Here is a 16,133-nt window from a genome sequence, read left to right as displayed (position 1 = left end):
GTGTGTGTGTGTGTGTGTGTGTGTGTGTGGTGAGAGAGAGTGAGAAAGGGGGGGAGGATGTCTGGGTATGAGACAGGCCTATTTTCAAGGTGTGGGTGCCTGGTGATGACGTCTCAGAGCATGCCTAAAAGAGCACTGCAAGATTATTTTTGAAGAAATTTTATTTTATTAGATCTAACTCTTCATAGTGTAGGGCTTGAGTTCAATCCCCAGTTCTAAAAAAAATAAATAAATAAAACAATAAAAATTTTATAAAAGAAAAAACTACATGCAACCACTAACACTTCCTGTGTATTCTGTAATTAAGAGATGGAAAATTATGGGTTATAGAGTTTTTAAATCTTATTATAGTAAAAGATGTGTTGCCATTAATCCCCTTCAACATATTCCTCCTCACTTTGAACACATTTACCCCGTTATTCTTGCTACTTTCTGCAGCAGATCTAGTTGTGCTGTCCTGGGTAACTTGATTTCCTCAGTGCCTTTATGGTCTTGTTGATTTTGGGAAGAGCCAGGCCTCTGAATTAGGACACACCACAGTGCTGTGTTTCATTGCACCTCTTCAACACATGAAAGAAACTTCCCCAGCTGCCTCAGGGAATGGCTAGAATGATGCTTTAAGGGTGTTCAGAGCAAGAGGGATATCTTGAAGGGGACTAATGAGTATGTCTGTGTGTCTTTTACTATAATTTCTAAAGCTTATTTACTATATGCTTTGATCACCCCATGTATATGAAAATACATATGAATACACAACATAAAACACCTTAGAATGTTAAAAGTAATTAATGTATCTATAGATTCACAGATAATCACTTTGGTCTTTTTTCCTTTATTAAAAATCACGGGGAAGAGACTGGGTGTGGTGGTGCTCACCTGTAATTCCAGCACTTGGGAGGCTGTAAATAGGAGGCTTACTTCGAGTCCAATCTACCAAGTGAGACCCTGTAGACCCTGTAAACTCTGTACTAAATACATTTTTTTAAAAAATGGGAAACTCACTGGGAAAATTATTGAACTTTTAAAGTGAAATATGTGAAAATGTATGTAAATTGTTTTTGTAAAATACAGTTACTAAATAGCCTTTTAAGATACAAAGACTTTTAGGCAAGCACAGGGACCAGGGTTCGATCACCAGCACCATATGTGTGCTGAGCCGGCCACTGAGTCTGGGTGTGGTGGCACATGCCTGCAGTCTCAGTGCTGAGGAGGCTGAAAACAGGATCACTAGGAGTCTGAGCTTCATAGTGAGACCCTGTACCAAACACATTAAAAAATAAAGACTTTCCTGTCAGAACTACTTTAAATAAGTGTACTTTTACTATTTAAAATGTAATTATTATGCAATTAAACTGATGTAAACAGTCACTACCACTTGTTTTATCAAGAATATTTAAGGGTTGGGGAGATAGCTCAGTATAATAAGCGCAATTCTGAGTTCAATCCCCAGTACAGCAAAAAAAAAAAAAAAAAAAATTTAGCTGGGGATACAGCTCAGCAGCATAAGTGCCAGCCTGGCAAGTGCAAGTGCTCTAGTTTGATCCCTGGTACAAAAAATATATATATATATTTAAAGATTGCTATTGTCACTGAACGTATGAACAGACAGACCCTTAAAGGTATCTTTGTTTTAGGTAATCAACATGTCAGAGGAACTTGCCCAACTGGAAAGTGTCCTCAAAGAAGCTGAGGCTGCTTCAGAAAATGAAGAAATGGATATTTCTAAAGCTGCACAAACCACGATAGAAACTGCCATTCATTCTCTAATTGAAACTTTGAAAAATAAGGAATTTATATCAGCTGTAGCTCAAGTCAAAGCTTTCAGGTAAAAAATGAGGGGGTTTATGACTTTGTATAACCAAAGTGGATATTTACTAAGGTTAGGTTTGGTTTTCTATTTGATCAGTCAATATCTTGTCTTTCTAAAAGGAAAAAATGACTTGTCAACATCTGTCCCTGAAGTGATACCAATACTGTTTTCTCACTCTTAGGTGATACTTAAGTAATACATTGGCTCAAATATTTATGGTGATAAGTATTACCTTAAAATATGGTTCCTCTTAATTGCTTACAGCTCATAACTTAAAGAGTATATATTTCCAGGTCTCTCTGGCCCAATGACATCTTTGGTAGCTGTGAGGATGACCCTGTGCAGACGCTGTTACACATCTACTTCCATCATCAGACTCTGGGCCAGACGGGCAGCTTCGCGGTCGTTGGCTCCAACCTGGACATGTCAGAAGCCAACTACAAACTGATGGAGCTCAACCTCGAGATACGAGAGTCTCTCCGCATGGTGCAGTCCTGCCAGCTTCCAGCACAGCCCAAGCCCGCTGGAAACATGGTGAGCACTGGCTTCTGAGGAACCGCTGGCATCGTGGGGGAAACTGACCTGAAGAGGATTGAGAATATTAACCAAGCACCTCTTGTGGACCTTGGGATTCACTGATGGCTCTTCTGGCAGCATCTGCAACTGTAACTAAAGTCAAACTGTATCCAAAACAGAGCTCAAGAAAACAAAATGTTTAACAGCTGCCAATACCTCCTACAATAACTGAAGAAGGAATTTTTTAAATTAACCTATGTGAGAAAAAAGGGCTAAAAGTGATGAATACAAATACATTACTTCCTGGAGAAAGAATTCGAACGTTTGCAATAATGGCCTTGAATACTGAGACTTCTGGGGGCAGGTGAAATGAGGCTGAAACGAAGGCTTGGTCATTTTAGCCGAAGACCTGCAGAGCTGCTTGGATTTCTAGCAGTCCTCAACCTAATTGAAAATGGATGTTGGGTCATCTCCATGAACATTCATTCAGATAGACACACAGAGACTTATTTGTAAAAACCATTCATTATTTTTATTTTTCTTATGGGCTAAGGGTCTGGGGTGTTTGTTTTGGGGTCTGTGTAAGGGGTGTGTGTGTGTGTGTGTGTGTGTGTGTGTGGTGAGAGAGAGTGAGAAAGGGGGGGAGGATGTCTGGGTATGAGACAGGCCTATTTTCAAGGTGTGGGTGCCTGGTGATGACGTCTCAGAGCATGCCTAAAAGAGCACTGCAAGATTATTTTTGAAGAAATTTTATTTTATTAGATCTAACTCTTCATAGTGTGTAAATGTTAGAACATTTTAATAATATTTTAAAGCTGGGCTTTCCCAGTATTTCAAGAAGAAATAATATATCTGTTAACGTTATTGGAATGCTGCTCAGTTCTCTGATCAGTGCTTATGTTACGACTGTTGACAACTAACCAAAGTAGATGCCTGCAGAGACTTTAAAATGTAAGATAAAGACATGTGCTGCCCGTCAGCTATTCCCATTAGAAAAGTTAACTTATTTTACTCCATAATTATAGAAACCATATAGACTAAAACCAGTATTTTCTTGTACATTTGTGCCATGCACTGCTATACAGGAATAAGTCTACAAAGCTAACTGAAAAAGTGTGGTCATGATGGTAGATATACATGGGCTGCAGGCTGTGAGCTCTGCAGAATTCAAGAGAAGAGATGCGAAGGCATTTTTATATGTTGATTCAGGACTTCCATGTTCCATGCTACAGGAACCTGGGGATGGGAGAGAAGTGAAAGAAGCCTGAAGACTACCACAACACGCAATATATATATATATTCACTGTCTGGTCTGTAACATAGCACAGACTGCATTCTCTGTCCTTTTTTAAATAGCATTTTGTAAAAGAATGTAGTCCCACAACTCCTCTGATTTGAAAGGAACACCTTGTATTTTTTATATGCATCTCTTATCCACTGTGACTTTTCAACTGGGCTCTGTGATTCCAGAGTTTGGAATGTAGAAGTGAAATGCTTAGCTTTGCCTTTTCTTGGGGGTGTAGACCTGCCAGAAATGTAATTATGCTCAAGTGCATTAATGGAAGGCACTGTGCATACATACCGCTATTGGACTGCTGACCGTAGTTATGTTTCCTGTAAAATTCCGTAACTGGTCACGGCACCTTCATAATCACTGTATTTTTGACCCTTATAAAAATTATTTTAATGGTGTTCTGGTACTGTAAATGGTGTCCTTTAAATTATTTAATAACTTTGGGTGTGGGGCCAGCAGAGAGGGGTGGTGTCCAGAGACACATCACACTTTATATCGTATCTTTACTCTCCCCTATTTTCTTACCCTTACATCCTTTTTGTTAAAAATAAAAGGCGTTGTAGCTGTTGGTTTGTGTAGTTTTTTTCTTTGTTAAAAAAAAATGACTCTGTATTATTTAGAAATTTTCCCAGTGTCTTCTGAATAATTCCCAACTGGGCTTTGCTTACAAAAATAGTTGGTTACCCAACAAAAGTTTTGAACAGTTGAAATTTATATCTATATGGAACAAATCTAGTAATAATGTAATAAAAATGAGAAAGCCTCAAAAAGCCAGATGCCAACAGAAGTTCACTAGGATTGCTTTTGTAGTTGATTTTCCTCAAATCTAGCCTTTGATCTTCCTCCTCTGAATCTAGTTTGTATTGGACAGAAAATATCAAGTGCTTAATTGGTTACCTTCTTTCATTCCATTTTTGCTGCATACAGCCCTTTTACTTTTGTCCACTACACTTAACATTTTAAAATAGTGACTCTAAAATAGCCAAAAAGAAAAAAAATTGGCCATTTGTATGCTGTTTCACAAAAGCCAACGAAGGACTTGCATATGTGCTTCCATATCCCACATCGAAGCCACCCTGTTGTAGCACGGACCCATCCACTGGAAGTTCCCTAAGTCTGGCAGCCACACTGTGCTTATTATCTATACTTGGCACAGAGCTCACCAAGTGAGTGGGGCTTGTGCTCCATTTCTATGGGCCGCAGCACAGTGATACCACAGGGCTGGGGGCCTGGGAATATGCACTTGGACAGGCACCATTTAGGTCTGTTGGGGTAGAAGGGGCCCGACCTCTGATACTGACCCCAAGCCTGCTTTAGGCTTTTAGCCCCACTGACCACACACCACTGTCCAAGATGTTAACAGACTGCTTTCAGCAACCCAACTGGGGCATTTAGAACAGTGAATAGTGCCGGCACCTGGCTGCAGTTGTGAGGTTTAATCAGACCAATAACCTCACTTTCATTCAAAGCCACTGAGGCTCTAAGCTCAGTACCACCTATGACCAGGACAGTTCAGCTAGGAAAGTCATTAGGTAGAATGAAGGAACCTCTGATTACAAGTCCTCAGGACAATGAAGGCTAACATCTGAGTCTAACTCAATCTTTACAATGCTTTATAAAAAATAAAATTCTAAAAAGTTACAACTTTAAGTCTACTTAAGTTTGTTACTCTTCTATGTCAGCTGTCCACAGCTATTTTTCCAAGCCTCGCTTGGACCACATTGGTGGTATTTACTAATGTCAGTTGGTTCCCCCAGCAGTTTCTCCCCAAGCCAACCTAGAGACAGGGACACTGTCATCCTGTACCCCAGCAGCCCCCATTTTCTGTGTTAGCATCCATTGAAAAATGGCTCTGTATCTGCCCAGAAACTGCCAGCTTACTTTGATGGCCGGGCAGCTTTTGGTTCATTTAACATGGGGCTGAAGACCTAAGCAGACCCCGGGTCTGTGGACCCTCTCTCTGCTTCTGTAGTGCTTTTCACCTCACTCAGCCTGGCCCCCTGTACACCATCCACAGAGGTTATGAGGTGACAGGCCCAGACTGGTGGTAGTGCAAGACGAGTTCTCCTCAAACATTGAGAGGTTTTATGCAACTTATAAGCTGTTTTGCGATACCTTTTTATTTGAAGGTTTTGTCCAAATACATTGCCTCTCAAGAAGTACTGAAGGGGAGACAGAAGGCAAGGCGGAAGCTCACTCATCTACTCCCTTAGCACATGTTTGGCAGAACCATTTTTTACATTCACTAAATGATATATTTAAAGCTGAAAGTGCTGTCACAGGACAGGCGTTTGCCTTTGCATCTCCCACACAGGTCTTGGCGATGGGGGCGTTTGGGGTCCACGTGGCGAAGTCTTACTGGGCAGGAACATCTAGTTCTTTTACAACTCTGAAAAATCAGAGTGAGAAGTACATAAAAAAGAAACTCTAGGCAACTTCCTGGGACCTCACACTGATTTTTCTAGTCCACTCAAATTGCAAATGCACAATAAACAAGGTCCTGCGTTAATCTTGTCTACACCCCTGCACAGCAATGACAGGTTTAAGAATAGAGGGTGTTTAGCTACACTGTAGTGGATTCAGTGCTCAGCTGTGAAGCTTCTATTATATAACTCTAAAAAAAAGATCTTTTCTTGCACTTGAAGGATGTGGAAGAGTAGAAAACAAGTAGGGGATGAACTTGGTCAATGAAGGGCAAGAACTGAGTGACTAAAACTTCTTTAGGAAGTGTGCCTGACCTAAGAGATTCTGAATGGTTTTCCACACCTAGTTTCTAACACCCTAAGGTGTTAATGCTTTCAATACCCAAGTTAAAGAGCACCTATCAGGCTGTCCTGGGGCAAGTTAGGTCATCAGCTGTATGAAAATAGGCAACTTTAGTAATTTGTTTCTATTTAAGTCCCTCAGTATAGCATTAGGAGTGTGGTGGTAAGAGGCAGCAAGCCATGTTAGTTAGCTACCCATAGAGCTAGCTGGGCAGCTTAGTTATCATCTTATACCCCCTTTGTTTAAGCTTTTGGGCAAGACAGGTTTCAATTCTTATGCTTTTACTAAATAATTTAACTCGAGAATGTGCTTCCTAAGAAGTACTTGGGTGAAACAGCCAACGTTTAGCACCTCAAGTTAGAACAGTTATTGTTGTTAAGTTTGCTTTCTGTTACAGACTAGCAGGCAAGCTTTCTTCCATACCACTTCAACAAAAGATTTTACCAAGGGCAGAATGAAGCTTTTATCATCTAGCCACCATTTCTATAACTCCTAGAAAAAGCAATGGAAACCTAAAATCACTAGGAAACTAGCCTCTTTTAGGAAACATAGAAAAGGGCCCTCCTCTTCCTCTACCTAATTGAGACACCAAGTGCAAACATTTGATTTACTTGACAGGTGATATCCTCCACACGGTAAGGGTTGTAAGACTTCTGACAAGTTCTGCAAAACTGTTTGAAGTAAACCTGTGATGAGAAACAATACACATAAAGCAAAAGCACTTCGCACTTCACACTTCAACAGGAAGATGCCGGTTACATGGTGTCCCTTACCTTGTTCGTGCCCTGTACACACCACACGTATGCACTCTCCCATCGGATGTTGCAGTCCTTGCAGTGGTAATAGCCGTATTTCTGCTCTAAGAACTGAACAGCAGGATGCCAAACATTACCCAACAGGACACTATCATTTACTCTTCCTTTCTGAAGCTGCAAAGGGTGTACTTGCTGCTTAAAATTGTCAACTTTATTCTAGACAACACAAGGAAGGTAGGTCAAGTTTGGGTAAACCCTCTACAACAGAGTAAGCTAATGGCTCAGTCAACCCAATGAACAAGTAATGGGCCCCAAATGGTTTAAATGTCTGATTAACGTGATGCATAAGGCTAGTTGACAAGGGAAAGAACCAGACATCCAGGGTTCTTCAAGACTTGGATTCTTCAGGCGGGGCTTTCTCTGTAGTTGAGTCTAATCTTAGAACATCCACGATGAAGTCAAGGTGAAAAGGAAGACTGCATCTAAGGTGCTTTATGAGATGATGCAAGTTCTCTATACTAATTAGGTTTCCATCAAACAGTAATGTCACAAATCTCTAAGCATGGTCCATTTAATGTGAACTACAGGAATACTTATTCTTAAGCTTTCCTTCTTCCCTCCCAGTAAGAAACAAACTGAAGTTTTCAGAAATAGGCCTTCAGAAGAGTAGGTATTTGAGAGCACTTAATGGGCTTTCACAGGTGAATAAATACCACAAAGGCCAAGAAGCTGAAGGCTTGCTGAGATTGCACCCAGCTGTGCACGGCAGTGGTCTGAGATGACGATCCCTCCTCTCTCGTTCTCTAAAGCCCACAGGCCTAAAATGACTGAGAAATGCCACAGACTCCTTCCCTCCTACCTTTCTAATTCCAGGAGTTACAGCTGCCCACTGCGCGGCAGCCCCACGGGCCCAAGTCCCAGGCAGCAGCCCAGGACAGTCCCAGGCTTAAGAACCGGGAGCTTTGGAAAAGCGAGGCAAGTCCTGGAAGCGCGCTTGAGCAGCTCTACCTCCAGGCAGCCTCAGTTCGAGGTCTGCAGGTCAGAATGACAGGGCAGCCTCTGAGGCCCACAGGGTGGTCTGTTAAGGATTTGGTCATATTTGGCGAGGAAGTGGTAGAGGGGCCCCCGGGAACTGAGGGTCCCGCCAGCCAGTTACCCCTCCCGTTTCTCTGTGTGCACACCCACCGATAGCCCTGCAAAATCACACCCTGCGGGGGCCAGCACTCGGGCTGCACAGAGTCTCCACCCCGGGTCCTCTGAGCCAGGGCCTCCCTCACCTGGAAGCGCAGGCGCTCCTTGCCAGGGGCGTCCTGCGGTGACTTCTCCTGCGCCGTGGCAGCCACATCCTCGCTGTCCCCAGCCCTCCCTGCCGCCAGGGGCTGCTCGGGGCTCCGCGGCGCGGGCTGTGGGGCCGCCTCGCCGGCTTGAGCCTCCTGCAACGGCGGCCCGGCCCCACCGGGGTCCTCCTGCTGCTCCTGCCCGGCCCGCGGCGGGGACGCCTTCCTCGCCGTTCCCTCGTCCCCCTCCGGCGCCCCGTGTCCCTGCGTAGCGCCAGCCGAGGCCTCCTCCAGGCAGGCGGTGAGGCAGCTGGAGAGCACGGGCGAGTACACGGCGCGGGAGCGCGGGAAGCGTGCGGGGACGGTCGGGGTCCCCGGGTCCCGGGGCCTGCGCGCCAGCGTCTGCCGTCCGAGAGCGCACTGCACCGAGGCGTCGCGCCGCGGGTTCACCTGTACCCCCACGTCGCGGCAGCTGGGCTTGCGGGGGCGCGGCCCGAAGCCCGGGCTCGCGTGCGACAGGAGCGCAAGCAGCTGCGCGCGCTGGTAGTTGTCGAAGTACTCGGTGGCCGGGAGCTGCCCGTGGCCGGGGAAGGACGACGCGGTCGCTCCTGTGGCGGGGGAGGACGAGGCGGGCGGGTGGCCCCCGCCGCGCAGCCGCCAGCCATCGGCGCCCTTGGCCGGCGGGAAAGGGAAGGGGTAAGAGTAGGGGGCGCAGGCCGGGTACATGAAGGCGCCCAGGACCTCGTCTCCCACAGCAGCCATCGGCGGGGCCCCCTGCGTGGCCAGCGCTGGGTATGGATGGCGCCGGTGTCCCGGAGCCCGCGCGGAAACCCCACGGCGGAGGTGAGCAGATCGCGAGGGGTCCGACCGAGGCCTCTCCCAGCGACTTAAGTGGCGATTTGTAGGTGAACGCGCGGGGGCGAGAGAGGCCGAAGGAGAGCTAAAACCCGGGTCAGCTGAGCTCTGGGGATCCAGGTGTCCGTGCCCCGCGGAGAGGGAAAGGGGCGAGCGAGGCTGAGAGCCTTGGGGCGGTGGGCAGAACGCCCAGATTTGCGAATTACAGTGAGTCTGTTACCCATTAACTCAGATTATGATTAGGGCTCAGCTTTCTCAGAGCTGCTCAGAGCTCTGCCCACCGATGTCTTTCAGCAAGCACCGGGAAGCCCAGGGCCTCCAGATCTAGGCTAATTGTTTCCTCCCCTGGAGCCTCATCCCCATCAAAGCCAGTTCACTCTGCTTAGGCAAATGCTAAATTCTACACAATTTCCAAACCTATCGCTCCGAAGATAAACCAATTTTTTAGAAATGTGTGGAAAATAAAGGCAGAATATCAATTTTGCAAAGAAATCAACTGGGAAGATGTTGACGGTTCATTTGCAATAAATAGATGTCAGATCAAGTAATCAAATACATTGTTTTTCTCTGATTTGTTGCTGGTTTGACAATAAAATATTTTTTGACAATAAAATCTTTTATCGTGTCACTGACCTTTGGGGAATTTCCTGAGTACAGCTCAAAATTCAACGTTGTTAATGTAAGGCTGTAAGGCTGTAACTGGACCTGGCTCTCCTAGCAGGCTTACCAGCAGAAGCAGACCGTCTATAGGAAACTCAGTACTGAAGTTGTTATAGCAAGCACAGGAAAGGAGATAATATAGGAAAAGGAATTTTGCAGGTCCTGGGGACATCTGGACACACCTCAAAATTTACACTGGACACTTCAAGGACTCTGGACACTGAGATGCAAGACTGCTGGAACTCTGAGCACAGATGTTTACTGGGATCTTCCCACCTGCCCAGTATACATCCCTATAAAAGGGACACACTTGTCTTCGTTGGGGGCAGACAGTCTTATCCCACTGTCTGCTCTTGGCTATGTTGCTCTTACACAAGCCTGGTGGTCTTTGCTGGTTTCCCCCTTCCCCTGTATGTTAGATTAACATAGTTCTGTGTTTACAAGTTGAATGAGCACACTTTGCTGTTTTACAATAAACTCAATTATGCTTTATAGATAGCTTGTATTTACTCAGCTAAGACAGTGCACCAAAACTACATTTCCAGACCTTGTTTTCTAATACATTAATTTCTGTCTGTGAAGCAATCATAGAAATTGGTAACGGCAAAAACCAAAAAGCATATTGAACCAGATGGGGCCTCACTGTAGCCCAACCATGTGGAAGTTATAGTAAGACACTGATTTGTAAATTATGGAAACACTTAAGTTACTACTGCAGTGCAACTTTACAAAGGAAAGATCAAAATTGTTACACATAGTGTGCAAACCAACTGTTATCTTTTATGTGAACCATGTGCACTACCACAGGCCATAAATATGAATTATTATTTCATCGAGACAGAAGCTCCTATGTATCTCCATGTTTAGAGAGAAGTCTGGGCGGTTTCCATTATTATTAAATTGTCAGCTTTCACTGTGCCATAGGAGACATCTGCCATTTCCTCTTCTTTTAGTTTCTTATAAGAAATATCTGTATCTTCATCTTCATCTAGAGGATCTTGCTTGTGCAATATTTCACTTCCATACATTTTATATATTAAAACGAAAACCCCTGCCTCGGCAGACTGGAAAAGGGCGTAGAGCAAAGGAAACATGTACATGCTTCCTATGAAGCGTGGTGGGAAGGCCAGTTTTAGGATGGCAGTGCAGAGCTGCACGTTCTGGCTGCCGGTTTCCAGGCACACAGTCCGCCTGCAGTTGGGTGGGAGGTGGAAGAGAGTGGCCAGGCCATAGCCTGAGGCATAGCCTGCCAAAGGCATAAAAATGGCAACCATGTACACAGCTGCAGGGATACTTGCCAGCAATTCAGGTCCTAGCATTGTACCGGTCAGTATGAAAAGGACCACCAGTGTCACTAGCAGGGACCACAGGGAAACCTAGTAATAGAAAACAGACAAGCCATCAGCAATGAGATTGTGGAAGTTGACCCTAGGCTCTTGGAAGAAAGTACCCGTCTAGTCTGACCTCCCCCACAAAGTGAGACCTTACATCTACAGAGAGGGCTGGTCAGCTCCTCAGGAGGCTTCCAGACCCAGGTCAGACAGCTGTTTCTGTTTGGAGGCCAGTCTTCAGGTCAAGTGACAACATGCTTCTGTATTTACGGACCATTTCCTTGTTCAGGCCTCCAAGAGCAACATGAGACCAGTCTGCTTTTGAAAAACTGCACTTTGAAAGTTTATAAAGCAGTCTTCTCCAGGTAGACTATCCCCAGTCTCGCCTCCCTTATCACATCATTCGTTTCGGTGTCCTGACTGTTTTGACTTTACATGTAGTTTGTGATTGTGTCTCCTAAAACAGCCAATAAAACTGAGCCCTGGTAAAAATACCCCAGGTATGGTGTAGTGAATGGAGTAGATAGTGCGCATTTACCAAACAACATCATGTGTCAGTGCAAAGTTAATTGTCATTTTACGCATGAAATGAAAATCTATTAAAATATATAACAAAAATTAACCTACTATGTGATTTTTAAAAATTTTTTATTTATTTATTTGTGTGTGTATGTGTGTGTGTGTGTGTGTGGCCAGCTCAGCCCACCAGAGGGCGGGGCTGGCTGGCATGTGGTGCTGGGGGATTGAACCCCGGTCCCTGCGCTTTGCTAAGCTTGTTCTAAGTAGGTGCTTTAGACCACTGAGCCATCTCCCCAACCCCTGCTATATGATTTTTAAAAAATATTTATTTATGTGTGTGTGTGTGTGTGTGTGTGTGTGGCCAGCTCAGCCCACCATGGGGCGGGGCTGGCTGGTATGTGGTGCTGGGGGATTGAACCACGGTCCCTGTGCTTTGCTAAGCTTGTTCTAAGTAGGTGCTTTAGACCACTGAGCCATCTCACCAGCCCCCATGTGATATTTTTAACCTTAAAATATATCTCAGAGGATTGCTGATCAAGTTGAAGTAATTAATTTAGATTTTGAAAGGGGAAAAAAAAGTAAATGAGAGAGTTGAGGAATTCTTTGTAATTTTTAACTTCTCTCGTATTCATTTACTCAAAAGAAACCTCTCATCTAAAAATTTCCATGGTGTTGAGGAATAACTAAAGTAGATGGGTTTAGATATATTGCTACTGACTATATAAAACATGTCATCTTGACATTCTGACTGGTAACATTTCACTCATTCAAATAAAACAGGCTGTATAAATCATAAGGCAGAAACATCAAAATTCCTCTCTCCTATTTCCCTTCAAAATGGCAGTTAACTTTTTTTGTTTGTTTTGTTTTTGTTCTTTTGAGACAGGGTTTTGCTGTGCAGTTCAGGCTGGCCTTGAGCTCACTTTGTATCTCAGGCTGATCTCAAACTCGCTACAATCCTCTTGTCTCAGCCTCCCAAGAGCTGGGATTACAAATGAACTCATTTTTTATTATGAGTGGAGTGGGTGAAAAATGGAGATCCAGAGAGAAAACTTCCCTCTGCCTCTCTAGATATTTGGGAGGAAGTATTTTTGGAGTCTGTGAAATTGTCAGAGAATTTTATACTGAAATACTAGTAATGCTCAGATATCACACATGAATAGTTACTAATCAAAATGTGTATTTATATTAAGTTGAAAAGTATATCACCTTGAAAGCATTGACAAGACATCTGGTTCTTCATTTTGAAGATAATGACTTCAAAGCTCCAAGCTGTTTTAAATAATTTGAGCATTTAGGTTGAAAGTTGATTTTAAAGTGCTTGCAAAAGGGTAGCCATTATATAAACCATAGCTCAGTAGTGCTAAAGAATAGAGGTAAGGTCACCTTACATGCAAGCAAGCCAAACTTGCTGGACTACTATTTAAATACTTTCCTGGTTTTTATATTTCTTCTGTGTAAATACCTCTTTGACTGACTCCTTTCTAGAATTCTTAAAGTAAATGTCATTGTATTCATGATTAAACATTATCTGTGGGTATAAAAAATGTGTATTTACAGATTCACATGTATTTATTACATTCACATAAATGTTTATTGTGGAGTTTTTTTTTTTATTCAAAGCTAGATTTATATACAGAAAGGATCCCTTTACTTTTCACATTCATGAAGTCAGTGCCTCCATATAATCAGATTAGAAAATAAATTAATATAAGTAAAATAGAGGAGCACATCGTAAATCTACATAACTGAAACCCTGGAATGGCTCTCTTTCTCATTTGTCTAAAGGAAGTTGCCTCTGCACTGTACAGTAATTGTGTATTTTATTTGACTAACTTTCGAAAGTGGCATCTTGTTTATGGTTCAGCTTAAGTTGGGGGGGGAGGGGACAACTCAGTGGCATAAGCAACTACCTGAGTTCTATCCCTGGTACCAAAAGAAAAAAAAAAAAGTTTCTTTTTTTTCTCTCCAGTTGACTATTAAAATCTCTGGGGCTACCAAAAAGAAAATATTTTTTAAAAAATATTGAAATATTGCATGAAATAGAAATCCCTTATTATTTCACTATTTTTAGAAATCATATAAAATATGAAATAACAAAGGATAAAGAAACACAGAAACCTAGTAATGACAATATAATCTACATTACCTAGACCAAATTTTATTTTATGCTTTCAAGCCAGTATTTTGTATATTCTATTCTATTGCCACAGTATAACTTTTCTATTACTTTTAGTCTTACTGGTGTCAACTTGTTTGTTTTTAACAAAATAGGCTTTGGGTGTAATAGTGCACTTGTCTAGCAATCCCCAGCCTGCAAACAAAACAAATACACCATTTTTATTTTTTATTTTTTGTGGCCAGCTCAGCCCATCCTGGGGTGGGGCTGGCACAGCATGTGGTACCAGAGATGGAACCACAGTCCCTAGGCTTGCCTAAGTTTGCCTAAGCTTGCCTAGGCAGGCACTTTACACAGCTGAGCTATCTCGCCAGCCCCAAATACAACGTTTTTAAGGGAGCCTACTACAGTTTTTCTCAGAATTAAAATTCCACCTTTGAAAATACAGAAATGCATTTCCACAATACTGTACAAATTCTATTAAAATAACTTTGTTTAAGCTATTTTGATTTCTGGTAATACACAGTGGAAATCATCACCATTGGATGACATCTTCATCTTCCTTACCCATGACCTGCTTCCTCCCCAGAGTACTGACAGATGGTTAATGCTGTTTTTAATTAAGCTACATCACAATTACAGTTATCCTTCTAGGAATTCCAAAAGGAAAAAATTATTTTTTGTTGTATAAGCTTAAAATGCGCCCGTGGAAATCCTGCTAAGTCCTTTTCTTCCTTTACCTTCTTTTCTTAATTTCTTAGCATTTCAGTCCCAGGCAGCAACCAAAGACCTCTAGGTGACACGGAAGGGAAGGGGTCCTTACCTTCACAATGTAGTCAGCCACACGGTTGTATTTGTAGCGAATGAAGACACCCAGCCCGATGGGGATGAGGGTGCTGCAGAGGGTCAGAGTGACTGCCCCCAGGGGAAGTAACTGCACCAGAGGAGTGTTGATCCAGGCCCGGCTGTAGATCCAGAGGCACAGGGGCATCAAGACCAGGGCTAGAAGTGTGGAGGAGATGGTCATGATGATGCTGCAGAAAAGAATGAGCGGAGTCAGAACGGGCTTTGAGCCCAAGAGCTGGCCGACCTTCTCCGTGTTGGGTAGAGGGGAACCGGGGAACTTGAGAATCCTCTGGCTGGAAGTCTGGGGAAAAGCTACTTCATTACAGGTAGTGCCAAAAAAGCAGAGCCTAAGTCCAGTGGGAAAATGAGCCAGAGGCAGAAACAACAAAAACTCAGTGCTGCTGCCCAGGGCTTTGTAAAGCCAATTGAGTCTGGATGGGCCAGAAGACAGGGGGCATCTTTCTTTTCCAGTTAATCTTCTCAAGAGCCCTGCAATGTTAGACGTAGAAAAGCGGCTGGATGCTACTTGTTGGATTAAACTCAATTATGTTGCACTCTCTATGAGATTACTTTCTTTATTGGGCCAATAGCCCTAATTTGCTTTTCCATTTCCGGCCAGTCCTGGATTCAGACCCAGCCTTTCTTTTTGTCTGTGTGTGACCCTAGACCAGAGCCCACAACCAGTCCGCCCTACGGCAGGGGTGCAGGAGGTGGGTGGGGGAGCACCCTGCTGTAGGTGGGACGAAGACCCTTCCGTTCTAGACTGTCCCCTGCCTCACGTTGCCTTCTGCCCGCCCAGACTTCGGAGGCCCCGCGTTCACTTTTCCTCCCCTTTCTCCTTCTCCACCCTTCATCCCCGCCGCCTGCGCTTCCGCTCTCCTTCCTTGGCCCCCAGGCTGCGGACGCGCCCGGCGCTGTACCTGAGGTTCATGTCGCCGTCCACCAGCAGAGACATGAGATTGGAGAGGTTTCCTCCGGGACAGCAGCCGCACAGGAGCACGGCTACCGAGGCCACCTCGTCCAGCTTGAGGGCGAGGGCCAGCAGGAAGGCCAGCAGCGGCAGGAGGCCGAACTGGCAGAGCGCGGCCAGCAGCGCGCCCACCGGGCGGCGGACGTGCGCCCCGAAGCGGTTCACGTCCACCGTGCAGCCCAAGCCCAGCATGGTGATGCACAGGGCGGCGCCCACGAACACGTTCAGCCCGTGGTTCAGCGGCGACTCCCAGAACGGGAGCTCGTGGGGCGCCCAGGCCGCTGGGAGTGGCGACGCACCCCGGCTCCCCGCGAAGCCGCCTGCGGTCGGGCCGGGGTTGGAGCCGAGGGAGGGCGCGGTCGGACCGGGGCTGGAGCCGAGGGTGGGCGCGGCGCCGGGACCCGCGCTCGAGGCG

At 44.7% G+C, this 16,133-nt stretch overlaps 3 protein-coding genes across 3 annotated transcripts in view; 1 reads left to right on the top strand and 2 right to left on the bottom strand.

The window, feature by feature from the left end:
- Fryl (FRY like transcription coactivator) overlaps nt 1-4,188 on the top strand; it is a 302,292-nt gene extending 298,104 nt beyond the window's left edge. The window contains exons 63-64 of the mRNA XM_023711119.1: nt 1,635-1,825; nt 2,104-4,188. Coding sequence (XP_023566887.1) covers nt 1,635-1,825; nt 2,104-2,362 — 450 coding nt within the window. The 3' untranslated portion in view covers nt 2,363-4,188. The remainder of the gene's footprint in view (nt 1-1,634; nt 1,826-2,103) is intronic.
- Nucleotides 4,189-5,865: 1,677 nt separating this feature from the next.
- Nucleotides 5,866-9,255, bottom strand: Zar1 (zygote arrest 1). Its single transcript, XM_004627570.2, has 4 exons — nt 8,419-9,255; nt 7,160-7,252; nt 6,998-7,072; nt 5,866-6,009 (listed from the first exon to the last, which is right to left on the bottom strand). The coding sequence occupies exons 1-4, from the start codon at nt 9,178-9,180 to the stop codon at nt 5,866-5,868; spliced, it is 1,074 nt and encodes a 357-aa protein (XP_004627627.1). The 5' UTR covers nt 9,181-9,255.
- Nucleotides 9,256-10,077: 822 nt separating this feature from the next.
- On the bottom strand, nt 10,078-16,132 carry Slc10a4 (solute carrier family 10 member 4; the record flags this gene model as incomplete). Its single annotated transcript, XM_004627569.2, has 3 exons — nt 10,078-11,309; nt 14,726-14,936; nt 15,669-16,132. Coding segments are annotated over 3 exons (1,188 nt in total), but the record flags the coding sequence as incomplete, so codon positions are not given.
- Nucleotide 16,133: the final 1 nt, after the last annotated feature.

Source organism: Octodon degus, unplaced genomic scaffold (assembly GCF_000260255.1).
Source record: "Octodon degus isolate 3935 unplaced genomic scaffold, OctDeg1.0 scaffold00019, whole genome shotgun sequence".
Lineage (NCBI taxonomy): Eukaryota > Metazoa > Chordata > Mammalia > Rodentia > Octodontidae > Octodon > Octodon degus.
This window is presented reverse-complemented; position numbering and strand designations above follow the sequence as displayed.